This window comes from Diadema antillarum, unplaced genomic scaffold, assembly GCF_040938485.1.
Source record: "Diadema antillarum isolate AM-2024a unplaced genomic scaffold, OU_Dant_1.0 scf00000119, whole genome shotgun sequence".
Classification (NCBI taxonomy): Eukaryota; Metazoa; Echinodermata; class Echinoidea; order Diadematoida; family Diadematidae; genus Diadema; species Diadema antillarum.
Genome location: NW_027271008.1, coordinates 898,950 through 923,274, shown reverse-complemented (window position 1 = coordinate 923,274; position 24,325 = coordinate 898,950). Strand labels below are relative to the sequence as shown.

At 39.3% G+C, this 24,325-nt stretch overlaps 1 protein-coding gene across 1 annotated transcript; it reads right to left on the bottom strand.

The window, feature by feature from the left end:
* Positions 1–588: 588 nt before the first annotated feature.
* Positions 589–23,423, bottom strand: LOC139720009 (helicase POLQ-like). Its single transcript, XM_071631387.1, has 16 exons — positions 22,356–23,423; positions 21,631–21,809; positions 20,881–21,081; positions 20,105–20,275; positions 19,728–19,838; positions 18,779–18,924; positions 15,404–15,655; positions 14,911–15,052; positions 13,731–13,835; positions 10,130–10,325; positions 7,274–7,434; positions 6,134–6,235; positions 3,844–4,020; positions 2,899–3,012; positions 1,813–1,947; positions 589–771 (listed from the first exon to the last, which is right to left on the bottom strand). The coding sequence occupies exons 1-16, from the start codon at positions 23,011–23,013 to the stop codon at positions 688–690; spliced, it is 2,934 nt and encodes a 977-aa protein (XP_071487488.1). The 5' UTR covers positions 23,014–23,423; the 3' UTR covers positions 589–687.
* Positions 23,424–24,325: the final 902 nt, after the last annotated feature.

The window sequence follows — 24,325 nt, the reverse complement described above, 5'->3', positions numbered from 1 at the left end:
CAGTGCACTTATTTAAAGTTAAATAAAACATTGAGTGTTGCTGATTATTCAAGTAAAATATTGACGTAAACTCAGGTCATGACCTCAACAAATCTTGAAGAAAATCCAGCCTCATGCACATTTCAACTTCAGAGTACACAACATAAATACATGTACTGTACAGCTACACATTCCCTCCGCAACACACACTTTTTAATGGGAAACAGTGTAACATGTTTGAGGGAGATGCTTAATGAAGAGAAAATTTCTTCATGACGAAATTTTGACAATTCAGTTGCCTTCGTCAATATAAATCATAACTTTCCACACTAATGGACAGAATATCACACTTGGCATGTAGCTGTCTTTCATAGGTGTCCATAAACAGTACCTATGAATACTGGCATTTTCTATTGCACATTTTCACAACCAGGCCCTGAATGTGTTTTTACCGTAAGTTGTACATAGGCTAGATAACATTCACATCATGCAAAAACAATCCACAATACAATAAAATATCATATAATTTTCCAATGACATCATGTGTTTGAAAAGGCAACATTTCATCCAAAAAAAAAAAAAACCTGCAAAAGTCCTATGGTCCTTGTTACACCTTGATGTAAAATTTGTGTCAAGTTGGGCTCATCTCCTTAGGCTTCAGACACACCTGCTTAAGGCTTGATGTTACACCTTGGTGTACAGCTTGTGTCAGGTTGGGCTCATCTCCTTTGGCTTGGTGTTCAGCTCTTCCGCCTCCTCATTCAATGCCTCAATCTTCTCTACCAGAGCCATCTAATAATTTGATTTAATTTGATTTGATTTGATTTATGTTTATTTTCTGAATGACAGTGCTTTACAATTTCTTATTTTGTGCAACATCACCAAACATTATGATACTACACAGCATGGTTATTTCGAACAATTTTAACAATTTTCATCACACATATACATCTGTAATTTATTTACATGAGTTATAAATGTCCATACAGAATGGTGGCCAAGAATAAGCAAAAAGCTCAACTCTTTGCAACAGATGCTACATGACATTAATAGAATGAAACAAGGGGGTCTAAAACGATTCTCATGGAAGAGAGGGACAAGGAAAGAGAAAGAGAGAGAGAGAGAAAGAGAGAGGGAGAAAGAAGGAGAGGGGGTGATAATGAGAGTAATCTGCATCTATGTAGAGCATAATAAGATTCTCTATATGCTTTAATATAAAACTTCCAAAAATCAGAAGAGAAAAAAAAAGTTTCAAAGATTTTATCAACTGCTTAATGTCTGTCTCAGCCTGCCCTAAGTTTATCTGGCAACTGACTCCACAAAGTCGGTGCTGCAATAGCTCAATAGCAAAAGAACAATCTCCAGTAGTATCTAATTCACATTTAAAGCAGGAAAAAACTGCTCTAATCAAAGGCTACAAATCTATTGGATTCATGTTTACACTTTTTGGGCTGTCACAGGAAAACCGGCAGTGAAATGCCTTTTTGAATCATTAGAGTGAAAAAATCAATTCTTTTACTGAATATGTATATCAGGTTCATTTCCCCAAACCACAAAGTGTTTTCATGTCACACATATCACTCGCTCTTATACATGAAAAATAAAGATGTATTCCTAGATAAATAATTTGCCAAAATGACAGCTGTCAGTAGCAATACAATACTCAGCATACTATAGAACAATAAACAAGCATGGAAATGAAATTGCTATCAAATTTTTCCAACATTTTACATTGTCACCTGAGACTATCATCCATCACATAAAAAAGGAAAAAAAAAATCCCCCAAAAGACAGAAACAACACAGAATGAAAAAAAAAGACTATCTTTAATACCTTTGCAGCAGCAACAATCTGCTGTGCTATCTTCTTTGGAAGATTCTCGATGCTCGCAATCAAATCCTTGGGCTCGGCGTGAGCCAAATGCTGCATGGTTTTGTAGCCTGCCTTGACCAGCTGCTTGGCCCGACCCTAGGCACAAGGCAAACAGAATTCCACGGCAGGTGTATTCAGTGTATCGGATATCGGAAAACATCTGTTCCAGGCATGGAAACATTCACACACTAGATGAGAAAATAGCTTTGGTGGAATATTAACAAGTGTTCCACTCATAATGTAGACACAGTCAGCACAGTGCCACCGAGTTCCACTCACGCCTCAAAAAAAAAAAAAAAATCAACAAAAAACATTAAAGGGATATGTCATCCCCCCTACACTTTCACAGACTGCTCTGGAACGTGTACAACCTCCCACAGTTTCAAATTCATAATGAACGTGGTTTCTACGAGTAATGGCTTAACAATATTTTTGGAGCTGGTTAAACTTTTGTCCTAAATATCAATATCCTGTATATAACCACATAGGCAGGAATAGCTCTTTAATACTAGGAATTGCTAGATATCAGGAAGGTTTTGGAAGCAAGACATATTCACTATGCACGCGGCCATTATGGATTATCAAGTAAGGATTGTATAAGAAAAATAAAACGGTACATCTCTAGCAACTGCAAGACACCTTGAGCTTTTAAAATAACAAATAAACATCCAACAAGGAAAGAATCAATTAGGTAAGGATCATTACCATAGAAGGGCTGATGGCCCATTCACCAAACTCACTTGTGTCACAATTTGCCATATTTCTCTAAAATTCTCCCTCTCCCCCTGCTCCCAACCCCCCCCCCACAACACACACATATATAATGGAGCTTGATTTGCAAACAAAGACAGGTACCAAGCAGTTTTTATCAAACAGAATTAGTTTTCCTAATTTTGCAGCCAACCAAAGTCAAACTGTTTTGCTTTAAAAACAAAACTAAATGAAGTCAGATGCTACACAGAAGGGATTATTAGAGGAGAAACCTTGGATGGAAGCACCCTTTAAGCTTCACAAAGTAAATTGCAAGGTAAGAAGCTTTAATCATACCTGTTTAACACCAGGAATCTCCAGAAGAGGTAGGAGATCAGCCGTAGAACAGTAGGTGAGATCTAAAACCAGCTTGCCCAGGAGCTGATGAACAGCCCAGAATTCTGGTAGATCCTGTCAGATGTGATTAAATACCATTGTGCACTGTACTTAAAAACCTCTTTCTTTAATGTCAACCTTTTCTTATAAGTCAACTTTTAACTGGTTTGGAATTCCCCTTTAACCACAAGCTATTGAAGTAAATTGTTGCTTGTCATAAAAGTACTAATGAATCATTCAACTTAACAGATAATGAACCACCACACATCATTTTCATTTTCATCTTTTTTTTTGAATGGGTATTTGCAATGAGTTTATTTTGACGATAAGACAATTTGCTGCACAATGAATTCACTTCACTTGTTGAATATAAAAAGCAAACAAGATAACTGAATAAGGACATGTTTGAGAAAGAAAGTGTGTATATGCAAATTCGTCATTTCCTGAAAAGTGCAAGCACTGAGTTTATGTAACTCCACATATTATGCTGCTAGCCATGAAGACTGCTACTATATTCTTGTCTGAAATATTCATCATTATATGATTATCTGTTTCTTCTTAGCAGTACCTTGACCTACAGTAACAGCTCTTTGCCCTGTGACTCTTCCTGTTAAAAGTACTTTCTGAATCAGCAGCTCTGTAATTCACCCATGAAGAGAGAACAAAAAATTCACTTTTACCTAATTTACACGATACTCAGAAAAGATACATTTTAATTATGAGGTTTGTTTGTGTCAGAGGAATGACTAAAGATATAATTTCTATCACTACCGTCACAAATGTTAATTGCTATCAATGTGAATTTCATGGTAATAAATGTATTCTCTGCATATCTCTTGGGCTAAAACCAGGCCAGAGTACTGCCCCCAAGGTCAAACTCCCTCAAACCAGGCAAGAAGACCGTACCTCACAGAACCTCTGGACGCTGAAGGCGAAGCTGGCGGCCGAGCTGAAGAGGGACTGGACGAAACCCCTGGGGACCTCAAACCTGGCTGCCACCTCCCACACACTCTTCCTACTGAGCATCTGCCACAACATGAGGTTCAAGTAAAAACGCTGGGCTCGCCTCTCCAACTCTGGTGTCTGAAAAAAATGAAAGCAAAGACAAAATCATAACTTGAGAACCAGAAGAGCACTATCGATTTGAGTGTAAACAAAAATGCAATGATCAATTTTCATGAAATAAAAAAAAATTAACTGAATCAAGAGTAGGTAGATTTACAAGCTCAGTTTCAAATACCAAGTAAAATAGCAGCCTTGTGGTTTTGATTTTTAACATTTTAATGAAAATGAAAATGATCTAAAATTGACACCATAATGAAGAGGAGACCAAGATCTCTATAATTCAATACCCCCCCCCCCCCCCCCCCCCCGAAAAAAAATGTGATAACAGCCTTCTGGCTCTCAGCCTGACAAAATGATGAAGGAAGGCGTAGCCATAATATCAGGTGTGTGACAACCTTCCACCACCCCCCCTCCCAAAAAAATGACATAAATAAAATGAGAAGATGAACATGATATTGAAATTCATACTTGTCACAGCATTTTGAAAGATACCTGACGTGATGTATCACATGTGCAGATATGGGTGCAGATACTGGTAGTAGACATATTGTGATGTAGCACACGTGCAGATACGGGTAATACTGAATACGCTATGTATTTCGCGGGGGTTTTATTTTCGCGAATTTCGCGAGTCGGGAGCTATTCGCGAAATTAACAACACGCGAAAATATTACCTTCCAAAATGAATCCCTTGCCTTGATTAAACGAACATTTCAGTACTAGCATACAAAGTCATGGCTTACAGAACAGACCATACAGTGTACTGGCTATGCTTGTTTACGTACATATTATTGCACGCACACGTCCAAGTCTACTTATATACGAATACTGTACTAGAGAGCCAATCCATTTAATTATTGCAAGGGGACCACTCGTCAGAAGTCTAGCGCAATGGACTTAACCACTTCAAAAATGTTGAATTCTAACTTACTAGTTCGCAGAGTTTGATAAGTTTTTTTATGCAGTGTCTATAACTAGTATCATTCTTATTTGCTAGTAAGTTGAAAATTCACACTTTCTTTGCAACTTCATATTTTCTCTGGTCCCCCAATCGCGAATTTAACCACTCGCAAAAATGTGTGACAGCGGCAATTCGCGAAAAATTATGTATGCGAAAATTATAGCGTATACAGTAGATATATTGTACATACATGTATGTTTGCTGAGTAAACAGCAAATGATATCACTTCCAAACTATCACTGTGTATAGTATGACAGTGTGGGAGGAGTCTTCCACTAGGAAGTCTCTAGAAACTAATCTTATCTCCACAGAGCTGTCTATTTTGAGTCACCAAACTGATTGAATAATTTTTTGATGAATATGCAAAAAAAACCCCATCATTTATCAACTTTTGAGCTAAGATGCCACACCAACAAGAATTGGGATAGGAAAAATGAGTTGATGGTTTCTGTCAAAAGTGTCTTAATGTCACACTTTGAATCAGTATTGTGATGGGCATCTTAGCAGGAGTACTGTTCCATTGCGGAAAGTTTCTCACAGTAAGGGCACCATTGAAAATGAATAAAAAGCCCTTGGACAATTTGTGTCAATCATTCCTGCAGTACAACAAGTTTTGTAATTCTATGAAAGACTTAAAATGGTAGAACAGGAGTAGAGCAAGTGTCCAGTTTAATATTCTACATGATTATATACTGCCTCAAAGTGATATGTCACGTGGATTTAAATCTGGTCAACTCTTCTTTGAGAATCACATTTCGTAATGCACAGGAAGATGGTTATGGATAAAGCTTGCCATTCCCAAAATAACTACTTTAATCTGATAAAATTGTAAAAATATGAATCTTGCTGTATTTCTGCGTGATAAAATTCATGACGTCCTTTGTTTCCAAAAACTTGAAAACTATTTTTCTTGGATATCATAATTCTAAGCAGGAATTCACATGACATACCTGTTAAGATTTCCAGTAGCATTGGCTGATTTTGAAGAGCAAACATACCTTGATAAAACTAACACTTTATCTGATTTAAAAATCAAAGTGATCATTGTGCATTATAGATCATAAGATATAAAGAGAGGGCAAAATAACAAGTATTTCATGATTCTGCGGATCACAACCTGTTATCTTACAGAACAGAACATTTAAAATCATTTCTTCCATCTGTACTCACAAACTTCTTGCTCATATGTCCAGTCATCTTGCTTTGCATGTAGAACTCGGTGACACCGATCAACTCGGCCACTTTACGCTCAGCCTCACTCAGGCCGCTGAACTGTTTACAAAAGAAGCAAAGTCAAAAACAGGAATTCCTAATCAGTTCCAGCAAATTTGTGTCATTGGTAAGTCATCAAAAAACAAACAAACAACCACACAAACAAAAAAGTTGATACAATTTAAGATCAAACTGCTTCTTCATTTGGTGATGAGTGACTGAAGATTTCTTGAGATATCCTTACATTTTCTCTGAATAAACATATTGATTATCAATCTGTCAAATTGAATATAACTCAGACAAGTCCTTGGTATGCTTTTAATAATAAAGGTATGTACATATCAAATGATTGTCAAATTTTAACAGTTTTTATCATTTCTTTGTATTTCAAATTTCATAGCATGGCATCCATCAACCAAAAAAAGAAAAAGAAAAGAGAAACAAATGTCAATAAACTCTTAAATACATGACTAAACAATAAAGAATTGGTCTTTAATTCACCACTTGCCCTAAATATGCCTCAAACTCTCTGTAATATGACATCAAAGACAAAAATGAAGTGACTTTTGCATGTAAAGGCCACCGCACACTACACGATCAGACTGGTCTTAAAGTCTTAAGCCAAGCTGGGTCTTAAGACCAGTCGTACGACCGGACACCGCACACTATACGACTTGACTGTAAAGCGCGCGCAGTGCGCACTGCGTGCGCTTGCATTTTGCTGCATTGTGAATGGCTGAAAGCTCACGACTGGTCGTAGAAATTCAACATGTCAAATCTCTACGACTGGCGCTAAGACCCAGTCGTACGACTAGAAAATGGCAAGACTGTGACGTCACACTTCTAGTCTTAAGGTCTTAAGACCGGTGAATTGGGGCAAAATTGTGTAGTGTGCGGCGGGCTTAAGGGTTACTGCTTAAAAAGACTAGACCAATCTATTTATGACAACCACTAACTAAAAAATGTAGACCATAATCTCTGGTACTTCTTCCAAGTAGTGGGAAAAAAAGAACAAAAAAGGAAAAACAACAACAACAACAACAACACAACACAAAGCAAAACAAAAAATGAAAAACTCTCCCCAGCGGCTGTACTAACATATCTCATGTATATGTTCCAGTTTGGCCGGGTGCTGTCGATTTGATCGTAGGGAGTGACTAGGTAGAGCAGGTGAAGGGAGTTTGCAAGGATCAGTCCATGGTCACAGGCAATCTTCAGATCTTCATAAAGAGTCTGGCAGAGATCGATGTCTATGGAGCCTGTAAAGAGCAAACAAGGGGACAACCATATGCAAGTTTTGTCTCTTCTCTTGATAAAGTAATATGCAAAAAGCACAAGAAATGATAATGAAACATTGAAACTCCATTTCAAAATTTACAAGCAATCTTTGGATGGACAAATAATTCTATCAAGCTTTCTAGTGAACCAAATAGCATTATAAAAGTCAACATGTGTTACACATCTGGAAGAAAGGAATATAATGACAGAAACAATATATGTTACATAAGTCAAGTGTAATTTGCTGTACTCTCTTTAATGGAAGCACTGCAAAAGACAATTAGTAATGAATACACAAAGCATAAATCAACCATCACAATGACAAGGAAAAGTAGAAATTACGCGGTGCGTAATATATGTCCCCGCCGGAAGTAGCATTTAGTAGCAAAATGTACAATATAGGTAAAAAGATCAAGGTCAAAGGTCAAAGAAGTCAAAGGTCAAAATTCTGTGTAGAAGTTTTGAAGCCCTCACCTAGTGCCATCACACAAAGCAAACGGAATCGAAATCGGGTTAGAAATGGCGAAGGAGTAGCATTTTGTAGCCAATGTACAATATAGGTAAAAATCAAGGTCAAAGGTCAAAGAAGTCAAAGGTCAAAATTCTGTGTAGAAGTTATGAAGCCCTCACCTAGTGCCATCACATAAAGCAAACGGAATCGAAATCGGGTTAGAAATGGCAAAGGAGTAGCATTTGGTAGCAAAATGTACAATACAGGTCAAAAATCAAGGTCAGAGGTCAAAGAAGTCAAAGGTCAAAATTCTGTGTAGAAGTTTTGAAGCCCTCACCTAGTGCCATCACACAAAGCAAACGGAATCGAAATCGGGTTAGAAATGGCGAAGGAGTAGCATTTTGTAGCCAATGTACAATATAGGTCAAAAATCAAGGTCAAAGGTCAAAGAAGTCAAAGGTCAAAATTCTGTGTAGAAGTTTTGAAGCCCTCACCTAGTGCCATCACATAAAGCAAACGGAATCAAAATCGAGTTAGAAATGGCGAAGGAGTAGCATTTTGAAGCAAAATGTACAATATAGGTCAAAGGTCAAGGTCAAAGGTCACAAGTGAAATTCTGTGTACAAGTTTCAAAGCTCCCATGTAGTGCTATCATATAAAGCAAACAGAATCAAAATTGGCTCATAAATGACAGAGAAGTAGCAAATTGAACATTTTGATCACACACGGACGCACAGACGGACGCACAGACGGACGGACACACAGACACACACATGTACCGAGCCCGTTTCATAGTCCCCTGCTCGAACTCGTTCGGCGGGGACAATAAATATGTCATAACATGATTGTGACACAATTTCACTCAATATCACATCAGCAATAAACACAAATCTGCAGGCTTGTTTGTATCAGCATGAAACTTATAAAATCAAGCATCAAATGTTGATTTGCTCTGACACTTTTAATGCAAAAATATTGTTAAAACAAGGAAAAGTAGAAATTACGCGGTGCGTAATATATGTCCCCGCCGGAAGTAGCATTTAGTAGCAAAATGTACAATATAGGTAAAAAGATCAAGGTCAAAGGTCAAAGAAGTCAAAGGTCAAAATTCTATGTAGAAGTTTTGAAGCCCTCACCTAGTGCCATCACATAAAGCAAACGGAATCGAAATCGGGTTAGAAATGGCGAAGGAGTAGCATTTTGTAGCCAATGTACAATATAGGTAAAAAATCAAGGTCAAAGGTCAAAGAAGTCAAAGGTCAAAATTCTGTGTAGAAGTTTTGAAGCCCTCACCTAGTGCCATCACATAAAGCAAACGGAATCGAAATCGGGTTCGAAATGGCGAAGGAGTAGCATTTGGTAGCAAAATGTACAATACAGGTCAAAAATCAAGGTCAGAGGTCAAAGAAGTCCAAGGTCAAAGTTCTGTGTAGCAGTTTTGAAGCCCTCACCTAGTGCCATCACTTAAAGCAAACGGAATTGAAATCGGGTTAGAAATGGCGAAGGAGTAGCATTTTGTAGCAAAATGTACAATATAGGTCAAAAATCAAGGTCAAAGGTCAAAGAAGTCAAAGGTCAAAATTCTGTGTAGAAGTTTTGAAGCCCTCACCTAGTGCCATCACATAAAGCAAACGGAATCAAAATCGGGTTAGATATGGCGAAGGAGTAGCATTTTGTAGGCAATGTACAATATAGGTCAAAAATCAAGGTCAAAGGTCAAAGAAGTCAAAGGTCAAAATTCTGTGTAGAATTTTTGAAGCCCTCACCTAGTGCCATCATATAAAGCAAACGGAATCAAAATCGGGTTAGAAATGGCGAAGGAGTAGCATTTTGAAGCAAAATGTACAATATAGGTCAAAGGTCAGGGTCAAAGGTCACAACTGAAATTCTGTATACAAGTTTCAAAGCTCCCATGTAGTGCTATCATATAAAGCAAACAGAATCAAAATCGGGTTAGAAATGGCGAAGGAGTAGCATTTTGAACATTTTGATCACACACGGACGCACAGACGGACGGACAGACGGACAGACGGACAGACGCACACACGGACACACACACGTACGGAGCCCGTTTCATAGTCCCCTGCTCGAACTCGTTCGGCGGGGACAATTAACTTAATCCTCTGCCCATCCCATACCAAACAGGCTTGTCTGCATCCGCACACAAACAAACTATACAAAATCCAGCTATTCAATATCATGAAACCCTGATTTTACTTTCTAACCTTTGAAACAAGCATGGCCAACATTGGTGACTTCCAGTGAGGTGGCATTGTGGGTTTCCTTTACGAGTTGGAGGTCAATGACCTGATGCAGAGCGTTGTTGGAGAGCTCCACAAGATCTCGTTGAAATTCGCCAGCTTGAATGCCACACAGTGTGTTCTCAATGAAGGTTTGCAAGGAATCATGAGTGGTTGTAATCTATAATTAAAGGGGGAGATGTAAATAAGGAGTAATATGACATCAAAGTTTTTTCTTTGCTCCTTCCTGTTGACTTCAGTCCACTGCACAAACTTATTTTTGAGAGAAATCTCATGAAAGATGTAGCTCTATTACCAAGTTTCAGGAGACACCACAAGCTATCATGAGATTAATGCCTTGTGTAACATTTCACATTTTTTACAACTGATCCCTTTAAACTCCATCACATTTGCACAGAATGATCTGATAATTAACCCATATTCATATAACTTTCATTTATTTCACTGCATGATTTTCATTTTCAAAGAGAAAGTGTTAGAAACGATAAGTTGAATTCTTTAAATGCTGTTACGTACACTGATTGATCATAAACTAGCTTAGCTGAATCTTAAAAGTTCATAAAATGGCATCTGGCACACAATAAGCAGTTGACTTTGATCATCATTAGTACATTACCTCACCATCCCTTGGCTAAAACTCTACCCATGGAGAAGAACAAACCATAACTAGACTTGGAATTTGTCAAGACTGACAAATTAGGTGATCCGATTTGTTTTAATCGATGATTCGAGTCCTGATCGCAATAGGCATGACCATATAGGTTTCATCTGTGTTTAGAGACATTGGCCGTGTAATGTTTGGATTCCCAATTAGAAAAGAGAGTCAGGTCTGCCATCTTTGGTACCAAATTCGGTATACACTATAACGAAGATACAGAATGAAGTATATTTGACCATTGACCCAACTTTGCACAGCCAAGATGGCATCTGAGCAAAAAGTGGTTATTTTGTGAAATGATTCTTGTAACATGGTCTTTGCGTGTGGAAAATATGGGAAAGATAGGACATGTATTCACCAAGATACAGGTTGAAACATTTATGACCTTTGACCCTAATTTACATACCCAAGATGGTGTCTGATCAAGTAGTTGTTATTTTATGAAATAATGTACGTGACATGAACTAAACATGTGCAAAATATGGGCGTGATAGGGGCTGATTTTCTTGACTTATTGCAAAGAAAGTTGCAGAAAGAAAGAAATATCTCAATACATCGAAGATAAGTTTGATTTCAACCAAGTTTTTTGATGTGATCTCGGCATCTTATGAAAAATTGTAGAAATATTAACGATAGCCCAAAGTCTCAGCTACAACATATTAAAATCTGGGAGAAATTCACCGAAGAGTAAGTGAACTAGTGCTCAATAAAGACCGTCATGTCAATTTTCATTTCCAGAAAAATTCCCTCCCATAGAGATAACACGTAAACTGGTTAAATTTGACAAGGTTACATTATATCTATTTTCACGAGGTGAAGACATCATCCGATTAAAACTTTGATTGAACCAAACTTAAAGAGTATTACATTGGCTACAACATACTAAAATCTGGAAGAAATTCACCGAAGGGTAATTGAGCTAGTCGTTGATAAAGACAATCATGTCAATTTTCACATCTAGAAAAATTCCCTCCCATAGAGATAACACGTCATAATGAAGATAAAGAAAGAAGTACATATGACCTTTGACCCTACTTTGCACAGACAAGATGGCGTCTGAGCAAAAAGTAGTTATTTTGTGAAATGATCCTTGTAACATGGTCTTTACGTGTGCAAAATATGGGAAAGATGAGACATGTATTCACCAAGATACAGGATGAAACATTTTTGACCTTTGACCCTAATTTACATACCCAAGAAGGTGCCCGATCAAGTAGTTGTTATTTTATGAAATAATGTACGTGACATAAACTAAACATGTGCAAAATATTGGGCTGATAGAGCTTGTTTTTCTTGAGTTATTGCAAAGAAAGTTGCAGAAAGAAAGGAATATGAAAATACATGGAAGATAAGCTTTAATTTCAACCAAGTTTTTGGGCATGATGCCGACTCCGTATGAAAAAACGAAGGGCACACTTACGATAGCCCAAAGTCTCAGCTACAACATACTAAAATATGGGAGAAATTCACCGAAGCATAAGTGAGCTAGTGCTCGATAAAGATAGTCATGTCAGTTTTCATTTCCAGAAAAACTGCACTCCCATAGAGATAACACGTAAACTGGTCAAATTTAACAATGTTACATTTAATCCCTTTTTACGAGGTGATGCCGTCATCTAATCAAATTGTTGTTATTATATATCTGAAAGACCATTTAATAAGCTACAACATATTGAAATTTCAACGAAAATCAACTAAAGAATAAGTGAGATATGCTTGAATGAACTTGAAATTTGATGACGTCATTTTGAAAATTTACTTTTTTTACTTTATTAAGAAATTTGATACCTTTTAATCATTTTTTCAGCATTGCCACCCCATGAAATAACATGTACAACTCATCAGCTTTCAGAATATGTAAAGAAAATGGGGGGTCACCGTCCATCCTGACGAGTAAAATTGGATTTAAAATTGGTAGTTTTTTGGCATTGTTGCACTGTATATCGCCATTGACGCGCGCGCGGAATTTCAACTTTGACGGGCCCGTATGACGTCATATTGAGTCCGATTGACTTGAAACTTGGTAGAAATATTCCTTGATCTTTCAGGTATCGGATCAAAGTGAAAAAACGGGAAATTTCTATTGCATATGAGCTGTGCGTGCGTATATGCGCGCGCGCGTACGCGTCCGTCCAATTTTTTCAATTTTTCAAAAAATGCTCCAAATGGTCTGAAACGTGTGCAAAAAAAATTTGAGCTCGATTTGAGCATACAAATATTTCAACGCGCGCGTACGCGCACTTTTTAATAATAGATTTAAATTTTGATAATATGAGTAGAATGCGCTTGACTTGAAATATATGTGACGTAAATTTCATTGAAAAATTCCATTCCATTAATGAGATATGATTGAGAATGTGTTTTCATATAATGACGTCATAGTGACGTCACGGTCGACTGATCACTTTGATTTTAGTTCGATTGCCGTCTTTGGGAGACGATACATATATGGTTTAAGTTTGAAATTGATAGGAAGAGGACTTTCTGAGCTAATCGATACACAACTTTTGGGGAGAAATAAGAAGAAAAAGAAGAAGAAGAAAGAATCCGTACAAAAACAGAAGGTGATCCGAGAGGATACTCGGATCACCTAACTAAAGACCCCATCTGATCTTTCCACATTGAGAGTGTGAAGTCAATACTGATATCAAACCCTCAAAACCCTAGCTGGTGAATCTCAACCAGTTATATCTGAATCCACTGCCAGCATCTGTACCATGTCAGTCTGACTGGACCGCAAGCTTCCAACCCTCCAGACGCCTCAGGACACTACAGCCAAGTGACTCTGAAACAATTTACTGGCATCAATCCAAATAATCATGAACTCCTAGGATCCCTGACATTCCGTCTCATGACATCACATCACATGACCCTGTGGATAGTTCTTTGAGAGTGATAACAGCTCACCTTGAGACTGATAAGGGAGAGAACCAGGCTCCGCATCCCTTTCCCCTCCTCATGCATCAGACTGGAGTAGCATCCCTCCAGTGGGGTGTTCAGGAGTTCATTGACCTACGCGGGATACACAACAGACCAACACCCAGTAAAAACAATGCAAAGATATTGACAAGTAACCAAGCCATGCATACAAATTTCATGAACATGGCTTCATTCTGTTTTCAGTCCATCATCATCACTTTAAAATTGTTTAAAACAGAAATCAAACATTCCTGTCTTAATGCGAGAGGAAGAAGGCATCACTGGAATAAAATTAAAATTGGTGGCAGAATGAACCTATGAAGTAAGCAGTAAAGGATAGTTTAATGATTGTTAAATACGGACTGATAAAACAGGATGAATACTACCTCTAGCTAAAACTAGACTTCAGAGGTAAAACCACTTCAGAAAGGTCGAGTCCTCAACCTCTATTCTCACTTGTCACTTCTGTTTCTTCTCCTACATACACAACGTACATACCACTTGTTACTCCTTCAACCCAATCCCCTCACACACAGACTCACTATCAGATGCTCCTATATCCTCCCTCCATTCATCATCACTTTCTCTCATTGTCTTCCTCCATACACTAATTGTTCTTGCTCCTTTAATCCCCTCCCTTTCAACCCTCATTACCTCTTGCCTCCCCCTCCTCCCCCCCCCCCACACACACATGTGCCCCTTGGATCTTTCCTCCTACATGTGCATCTTGTTTGCCCTTATAGCTCCCCCACCCTTTACACACATGCTTACACACTAACAACATAACAACCTGCTGCCCCTCCATCTTTTCCTATCCCCTTTCCCTAACTCACATACCCTCACCAACTGCTGATCTTGTATCCTTCCAAAACATTCACCAACTCTTGTTCCTTTACTCCCATACTATTGACCTTCACACACACACACACACACACACACACACACACACTCTCACACACAAATACACATACTCACCAAGCTTTACTTCTCCATCTTTCCTCCATATTCTCATCACAGCCCCTCTAGGTCTTGTCTCCCCTGCCAACTCTTAAAAACTGTCATCCTTTATTCCAGACCCCCCTCCCCTCCCCTCCCCCTCTCCCCCCCCCCTTGCCCCCCCCCCCCCCCCCCCCACCACACACACACACACATCCTGACTCCCACTCACCAACTGTCTCTCCTTTGGTTTGATGATAAGGATGCTCTCCCCTGAGCTGTCCTTGCCAGCCCGTCCAGCTCGTCCCACCATCTGCTTGTACTGGCTGGCTGTCATCAAGTCCCTGGCTATGTACGGACTTCTCAGTATCACTCTGGAAATTTGAAAATAATAAAGATGAAAATCTAGGTGATAGCTTTTCAGAGATAAAAGTATAAGATCCATACAGGTATAATAGCAAGTGTGCTGCATACAGTATATGAAAATTGTATTTAAAGAAACGCACAAAATCTTGGGTACATATAAAACAGTACAGTAGCAAGAACTAAACAAATATCATCAATAAATCAACGATTGCTGTAATCTTCTTATAATCAAATTCATTATTAAATAAGTTTCAACGACAGCAGTCCTGATTTCTCTTAGGAAACAAATGTGACTGTAGTTCATCAGATGCTGCTTGCTGACCCATGGAGAAGTATTCAAGCTCCCGATTTCAACTGACCTCCTCGCCGGTAAGTTGACCCCTGCTGCCAGGGTGGATGTTGCCGTCAGGAGACAGAGGGTCCCATCGGAGTATGCATCTTCTATCAGTTTCCTCTCGTCCATCGTGAGGCCGCCGTGGTGGTAGGCAGCACCATACGGTATGGTGCGCTTCAGGGTCGGGCAGATGTGATTGTCGCCCTCTCTCAGGAGGGAACGGAGCAGCTCCTGCTTCTCTTCGTGTTTGTGCTGAAAGAGATGCTTGGCCAGGTTTCTGTACAGGATAAATTCAGTCTGAGGCTCTCCATTTTTTATCTCGCAAGAATATACAATAATCTTGCAAGAATATACAAATACAAAATAAAATGTGTTTTGCTGTTTGCAGTTTCATCAAATGGAGGTGTATGGGTAAATTGGCATTTCCCATCAATCAACACATCTGTACTGATATACACAAACTTGATTCAAATAGTCTCTGCACTGTTCATGTCATAAAAACTGTTACTCATAAGTACCATGCAAGACAAATATCATAGACATATTTTATGCATACTTTTTTTTATTACATTCTATAAAAGAACTACTCCAAGAAAAAATGTCATAGCATTATGGAAATTTTCAAGCTCTGAAATTGGCAACGTTGTTGAAAATTTGCTTTTTCAATTAATGTTCACAAATCTGTGGCATAGTGGAAAAGACTCCCGACTCGCGATCGGAGGACCCAAATTCAAATCCCGCCCAGTGCTTTCATCCTTGGACAAGATGTTTTACCCATCATGTCCCTCTTGACCCAGGTGTATAAATGGGTACCTGGCAACGCAAGGGTAACAAGGAAAAGTAGAAATTACGCGGTGCGTAACATATGTCCCCGCCGGAAGTAGCATTTTGTAACAAAATGTGCAATATAGGTAAAAAATCAAGGTCAAAGGTCAAAGAAGTCAAAGGTCAAAATTCTGTGTAGAAGTTTTGAAGCCCTCACCTAGTGCCATCACATAAAGCAAATGGAATCGAAATTGGGTTAGAAATGGCGAAGGAGTAGCATTTTGTAGCCAATGTACAATATAGGTCAAAAATCAAGGTCAAAGGTCAAAGAAGACAAAGGTCAAAATTCTGTGCAGAAGTTTTGAAGCCCTCACCTAGTGCTATCACATAAAGCAAACGGAATCGAAATCGGGTTAGAAATGGCGAAGGAGTAGCATTCTGTAGCAAAATGCACAATATAGGTCGAAAATCAAGGTCAAAGGTCAAAGAGGTCAAAGGTCAAAATTCTGTGTAGAAGTTTTGAAGCCCTCAACTAGTGCCATCATATAAAGCAAACGGAATCGAAATCGGGTTAAAAATGGCGAAGGAGTAGCATTTCGTAGCAAAATGTACAATATGGGTCAAAAATCAAGGTCAAAGGTCAAAGAAGTCAAAGGTCAAAATTCTGTGTACAAGTTTTGAAGCCCTCACATAGTGCCATCACATAAAGCAAACGGAATCGAAATCGGGTTAGAAATGGCGAAGGAGTAGCATTTTGTAGCAAAATTTACAATATAGGTCAAAAAATCAAGGTCAAAGGTCAAAGAAGTCAAAGGTCAAAATTCTGTGTAGAAGTTTTGAAGCCCTCACCTAGTGCCATCACATAAAGCAAACGGAATCGAAATCGGGTTAGAAATGGCGAAGGAGTAGCATTTTGTAGCAAAATGTACAATATAGGTCAAAGGTCAAGGTCAAAGGTCACGACTGAAATTCTGTGTAGAAGTTTCAAAGCTCCCATGTAGTGCTATCATATAAAGCAAACAGAATCAAAATTGGCTCATAAATGACAGAGAAGTAGCAAATTGAAGATTTTGATCACACACGGACGCACACACGGACACACGGACGGACGGACGGACGGACGGACGGACGGACACACGGACGGACACACGGACACACACACGTACGGAGCCCGTTTCATAGTCCCCTGCTCGAACTCGTTCGGCGGGGACAATAATAATGGTGGGGCCCTCTGGTAGAGCGGTAGCAACACTGAAGAGGCCACCCTGGGTAAGTAAGACCTTATTATTATTATCATTCTCTGTATTAACTTTTCTTCTCTCCCTCTGAATAATGCAACATCAGTGAAGTTTGTTTAACTTGTGATAACATTAAGAAAGCATTCTCAACTGCAACAAAAACAGCAACTAGAAATGTCGCTAAGGCGACTGCTATGCCTCCGCCATAATGCATGATTCTCCTAATAGGTCTATAGTACATGTGGACAATGTATAATTACATTTTCACAATATTGGCAAAATATTGAAATTACATGTTTGTCACAAATGTGTTGAATGTTCACCTTCCTTTACCTAGGTTTAATTAGATGAATAGGAGAGCATGTATTTGGGGATTCAAGGACTTTAACTTGACTTTGACCCATTCACAAGAGTATGAATACTGTAATTTTCAAGGTATGGAGAAAAAGTGTAATTTCTGTATTGAAAAGTACACTGTTACCATTTTCTTTTGGCCTTTGACCCTAAAATTCATAGGATAATCACTGTCAGGCAGAACATGCATAAATATGTAGTAAGTTTCAAGATAACTTGAGCCACTTCTGAGATATGGAGGAAAAAGTTAGTTCAGCACTTTCCCTTGATCTTTGACCTTTTGACCTTTGAGGCAAACCCCCGCCCCCCCCCCCCCCCAGCCAAAAAAAAAAAAGAGAAAAAGAAAATTTCCAGATAATCTAGGTTATACATGCATACACCAAGTGTAAAAAAAAAAAATTGCTGGCATTACATAAATACATGTATGAGGGAAATAGTAAAAATTTGAAGTGTTGCACTTGACCTTTGACCCCTGAACTTTGACCCTATGAACCCTAGATTATCTAGATAATAACTGCCAGTCAGTACATGTATATATACTATGTTCCATGAAGATACCTTGAACAATTTCCAAGGTACAGAGAAAAAAGCGAAGTTTTAATATTTTAACTTGACCTTTTGACCTTTGACCTTTGACCTCATGACCCAAAACTTTCACCAGAGAATCTTGATTGGGTAATACATGTATACACTAAGTTTCAAGAAAATATCTTCAGGCATTGCATAGATATGGAGGAAATAGTGAAATTTTACGTATTTGACCTTGACCTTTGACCTTTGACCTTGACCATGTGCACCCAAAAGTTGATAGGCACAACTTCACCCCCTAATACACATACATGCCAAGTTTCATTAGGATACCTTAAAAGATTTTGATAGTTACCCTGTCCACAAAATTTATTACGGTGGACGGACGGACGGACAACCCGAAAACATAATGCCTCCGGCACCACTTCGTGGCGGAGGCATAAAAACAACAACAAATAATAAACAAACACATATCGGCAGTGTCCTCCTCATTAGTGTTAAAGCAAAGAACACACCTTGGGGCAAATTTGCAGATGATCTCGGCCACATTCTGGCAGTTCTTCTTGGTGGCACAGAAGATGAGACAGGAGCTGGCTGGGACGACCTCCAGAGCCAGGCCCACCAGGTGGTCAGGGTCATTCTGCTGCATGACCCGGGAGTACTGTGGGGAGGAATGCAGCAAGGGACATACAGCTTGGTGAAGGTCTGACAAGTGGATAGCGGCACTGCACTTACAACATCACAATTAAGTGGCATAGACATGTGAGTTCATACTGAAACAACTGAAAAAAAATGCAAAATTATATATATCATCAGGCATTAAACCATTATAATAGAATAGATGAAATGTTGTAATATATACTTGACATGGCTCTGAAATTCAGATAAGGAATTTTTCATTCTGATTCTCACATGACAACACTGAAAGAAATAAACTGATTGAAAATGGTTACATAGATACCCCCTCCCCTCTTCATTCTTTGTCACATAGCAGAACTTTTGATTTGATTTCAATTGACTTGATCTGTTTTACATGATCACCAAGGAAACAATGAGTGCTAGTTAACAAGCAACCACAGAACTGACGGCTGTCAGTTCCCTCTGAAATACCAGGCAATGTAGATAAAGTGCCTTACCTAGGGCCACAACTGCCACAGCTAGGGGATTTGAACCAGGGACCTCCTGATTAATAGTCTGTGGGGTTATCCACTGATGAGTCACAATTATAGCTTCTCAACCTATTTGGCCAAAATGTCATGTAATGCTCCACCTTTTCTAAATGCATGTCACCCACATTTCTTAAAATCGTAACATTACATGAAACAGGTGGCTATGGACAATTGCATTTGAGGGAGTGGGTGTTAACAACGACCAAAACCTCTAGAGCTAACATCCTTCTACTCCTAAGAGTCATCCCTGTGATGAATAATCTTCTGGGATGATTCACTCATGACAGAAACTCACCTGAAATGCAACTGTTCTGGCGTGGGTGAACTTTTCATCCTCTGGCAGATTGCAGCCGGGGTTCACATAAAAGATGTTGTCTTCCAGCTTGATGTATTCCTTCAACTCGACCTGTACCAGGCAAAAACAGCATAAGACTAAATTCAACAGGATGTGCATCTACGCAGTCTCACTATTCCACAGTCACTGATAACAACTCCAGCCTCACGGAATGAACAGTCTCCACTGAGACAAATAAATATGCATTTGTTGAATCCAATTCTAATCAATGTTCGTGCAATACCAAAGCCAAAACTATACTTGTCCAACTTTGTTGCACAGTTGTTCCATAACTGGTAAAATCCATGCAAAATTTTCTACCCCTGGTCCTAACTCACCGGTCTAAAGTTGTTGGTGTACACCTCAGCACGGAGGAAGCGGCACAAGTCCTGGATGTTGCTGAGAGTGGCACTCATGCCCACAATCTGACAGGAGTTCATGTGGAGCAGCTTGGCCAGGCAGATCTCGAGGGAGGCCCCACGGCGTCCACCGTCGCCCACCATGTGCAGCTTGGTATAGCAGAGAACAGAAAGTGATGGAATCATTAGACACTTATTAAGTATGTAGGGGTTAAAGGTCATTCCGATCTCTTCCACTTTAATCTCCCTTCAGACTGATTCTTCCTGGCTTGTATAATTAGACCTGGCCAAGAACTCATGACTTGCTCTGTACAAGTAATGTCAACCCACTAGGGGGGTATGAGTTCTCAAAGTGAGAATGGCAACATGTATGACTCTGTCTCTTCATTAGCTACTTGGATCAAACTTAAATGAGTTTGAAAATTCCATTTTCATTACATAATGCAAGTTGTATTTGAAATCTGACAAAAGCATATATCATGCTTAGTAGTGTGTGGTTTCACAGTACACCATGTATTCTTTCTTGGATAAAAGAGTAGTCCTGAAAGGGGCCTACACATTCTCTGCATTTTGGAAAGCCTGTTCTTAACATCCTCAGGAGAATACATGGTACATAAAAGAAAGAGCACATGATGTACCATGAAACCACCCACCACCAAATGTTTCACCACCATGGAAACCTTCAAAGAATATACAATTTCATGCTATTATTTTTGTTTTCAGATACAACTAATTTTGAAATTGAGAGAGATTACCTCATCTACAACTGTCAGGCCTATTTCTTTGATCCGTTCCTCCTGGATCAGACTGTTCACCAGCGTGTGAGCCTTCTCCAACGTGCAGACATAGAGGGCATTCTTCTTTCTGCGCCGGCGTGGTGGGATTGCACCTTTGCTGCTTGCGTACTCCTCAACGAGGAAGCCCAGTTCAACTGCCATAGGAGACATAGATGTTACCTGCACGGGAAAAAATTGATGTTCTACTTGAATTCTACGTCACTGACATTTAGAGGCAAAAAAGACAAAACAACTCTCCTTTTCAATATACATCAAACAAGTCTTTGTGTAGAGATTGAAAGGATGATACCTACTTTTTATATGTATATTTCGCAAGTATGATACTTCATAAATTAAGTCTTGTTAGGCAATTTTTAGAATGGTTGAACTTGCAATCGAGAACATTGAAAGACAAAGAAAAGACCATAAGTCAGTTATTTCCCACTTTTGAGACAATATGCGTACATTAATGTTATGGGAGTCAAAGATATGCATGTTGTTTATTTTGCAAAGATTGGTTGATTCACAAAATTTGCAAATACACATGCACACATAAGAAATCACTGACTTGACAAGGGCAGTGTCCAAGTCAATACATGCACATGGTCTACAACATGATACATGCTGTTACCATCAAAAGTGAACACACCACATATAACCCGAAATCTGGACTTCCAAACAGCTTGCAACTTTCAAACATGAATACACACACTTGTATATGGAACTCACCTTTTCCTGGACAATGGAGACAAATGGGAGGATGAGGAGCGCATCCTTTTTGTGGCACAGAATTTGCTGCATGATGAGTATCTCGGCAACCAGAGTCTTTCCTCCACTGGTGGGCAAAGAGTAGACCAGGTTGCATCCTTTCCTCAGGGCAGGGTGGCTCAGACACTCATGTTGCCAATCTACAGATTTAAGTAACAATTAATCATGTTGCTAAAAATTAAGTTCTAGAGGAGACAGCACAAAGTATGTCTGATAAATGCAAGAGAAAAGGAAATAGAAAACATAACTTTTCAGGCACTACACCAGTGAGTGGTAGTTATTTGTGTTTGTCTGAGTCATTCCACCTATAAGAGCCATCAAATACATCACTATATGCATAGTGCCTTTTCCTCAATATTGAGATGGTTGTTAAATCAAATACCAGGGGTATACAGATAAGGCCTTTTTTTCCTGCATTGCTTCGGGTGCAAATTCTAAACATCACTGGACAGAAAAAAACAAATCAGAGTCATTACCATGTAATGCACTTTTTTCTGTGTGCTTACATGAAGGACAGGCATGGATGGGTAGGGTTCAATAGTGGTGTACACTATCCATGTGCATTTCTCCTAATCGCATGGTGTATGATTGCGTCGAAAATATTTCATGTATCATTAAGTCACAACTGACTCGTCATCAAAAAACAAACAATAAGAAAAAAGAAAGTTGACAAATATTCCACATACCATAGAGTCTCTTGATTCCTCGTTGCTTCTCTAGCAGGTCCTGGACCTTGCGCGGCAGCCCGTAAAAAGGTCCAATGTCCCTCTCCATGGCCGCAAACCCGACGGTGGCCATCTTGTCTAGGGCCTCGTCGACTACACGCTTCTGAAGCTGCTGAGCTCGAGTCGAAGTGGGCGTGGTCACAGACTTGGCATTGCTTTGCAGCCTCTGCTTGAGGCGAGAAGTTGCCATATTGTTCAAGTTTGGTGTCCTTACAGATGCACCAGCTCCCAAACGTGTCTGCCCATCACCTTTTGAGGTATCTCCTGCCTTAAATTCCAACGATTGCTTTGCACTTAGTAGATTCTGAGGGGATGGTTTACCACTCTCACCTTTCCTGGGAGAGCTAGGGGCAGAATTCTGCTTACTCTTTGATCTTAACTGGCTGAACCAAGTCTCGGTGTCAGGTGTCTGCTCTGCACAATTGCCCCAACCCATCTCGCTTGCATTTCTTCCAGCTACGTCACACCCTACTTCATCGGGAAAGGGAAGCACGGATTCCTCTTGGGCTGATAGGCAAAGAGGACTCACAGGCACACTTGACTTTGGAATGTTTCTTGAATGACCAACCCCTTGCATCGCATTCAAACCATTTCCATCCGCACATTGCCCATGCTGCATTTCTTCTCTCTCGGTGCACCTCCCTTCCTTTAAAAGGGATTCTCTCGATTCTGATGTCCTCACACGTTCTGCTGATGCAGTCTTGCTTGAGTCTTCACGACCACCAGCTGAGGAGGGAGGCTTGGTGGCATTGGCATTGCTAGCACCAGTCTCACCACGATTCTGTGATTGTCTGACCAAAAGACTGAGGTTGAGTTGAGCATAAAAACTATCATCACTTTCCCAGGGGTCACATGCTGACCTCTGGTTTGTTGGGATGGGTGACCTGTCGTGATTTTGACCCAAGTTGGACTCTCCCTCCTGTGCCGGATCCTTATTGGAAGCCTACCAAATAGAGAAGGGAAAGGAATTGTGAAAAATGTACGCATGAAAGTTGAATGGGAGATGATCTACAAATGCGCATAACCGGGGAAAAACAAAGAGATTATAATAAGAACCACAAAAAGAGTCATTTCTATCTGCTGTTCTTCTATTCATGTCCTTTAAATCAAGGCATTAGAAGATAATTGTGTTTGCCAGTCTAATTCTAAATGGCACCAGAGTGAATATAAACAGTCACAGAAGATTGGAGGTCATTCATCAGTGTAGCTTTTAAACCATCCAATGAGTCCACACTCTTCAGCAATATGTTAAAAATGTAAGTTTGGATTCTACACATGATTTTCATTTCATTTATTTTCAAATCTCACAAAAAACATATGAACATAACTAAGCCTGAAAATATTTGCAGTTCTCAAAAAAAAAAAAAAAAAAAAAAGAAGTTGGCTGTTGAATATAAAGAAGTAATGAAAGGACAAAATATTTCCAATGACAGGGCAATGGAAAAATGCAGAATGGTACTTCTATCTATGCACATAATGATAATCATTAGAAATCAAATACTATATACAGTAAACCTCGCATGAGTCGAAGCTCTCGGGACTGACGAAAATGCGTCGACTTAAGTGAAATTCGACTCTCGCGAGAGTCGATTTTTTTTCGACTCACAGTTATGTACATGTATTATAGTACATTTGCATGCATATGTGTGTGTGTGTGTGTGTGTGTGTGTGCGTGCGTGCGTGCGTATGTGTGTTTGCATTCAAATTTGTCTGTTCTTGAAGATAATGTTTTTTTTTTGTTCTAAATTGAACATGGAATTTGTATCAATACTAGTAGTTAAACGTAGTTCTGAGAATGTCTGCGCTGTAATGTGGCAATGTGCCGATGTGCTATGTCTATGGTGCAACATCTCTGTCACCCTACCCTGAGACAAACACTCTCCCAGGCCCATCCCACCTCCATTGAACAAAACTATACAGCCAGCCAGGCA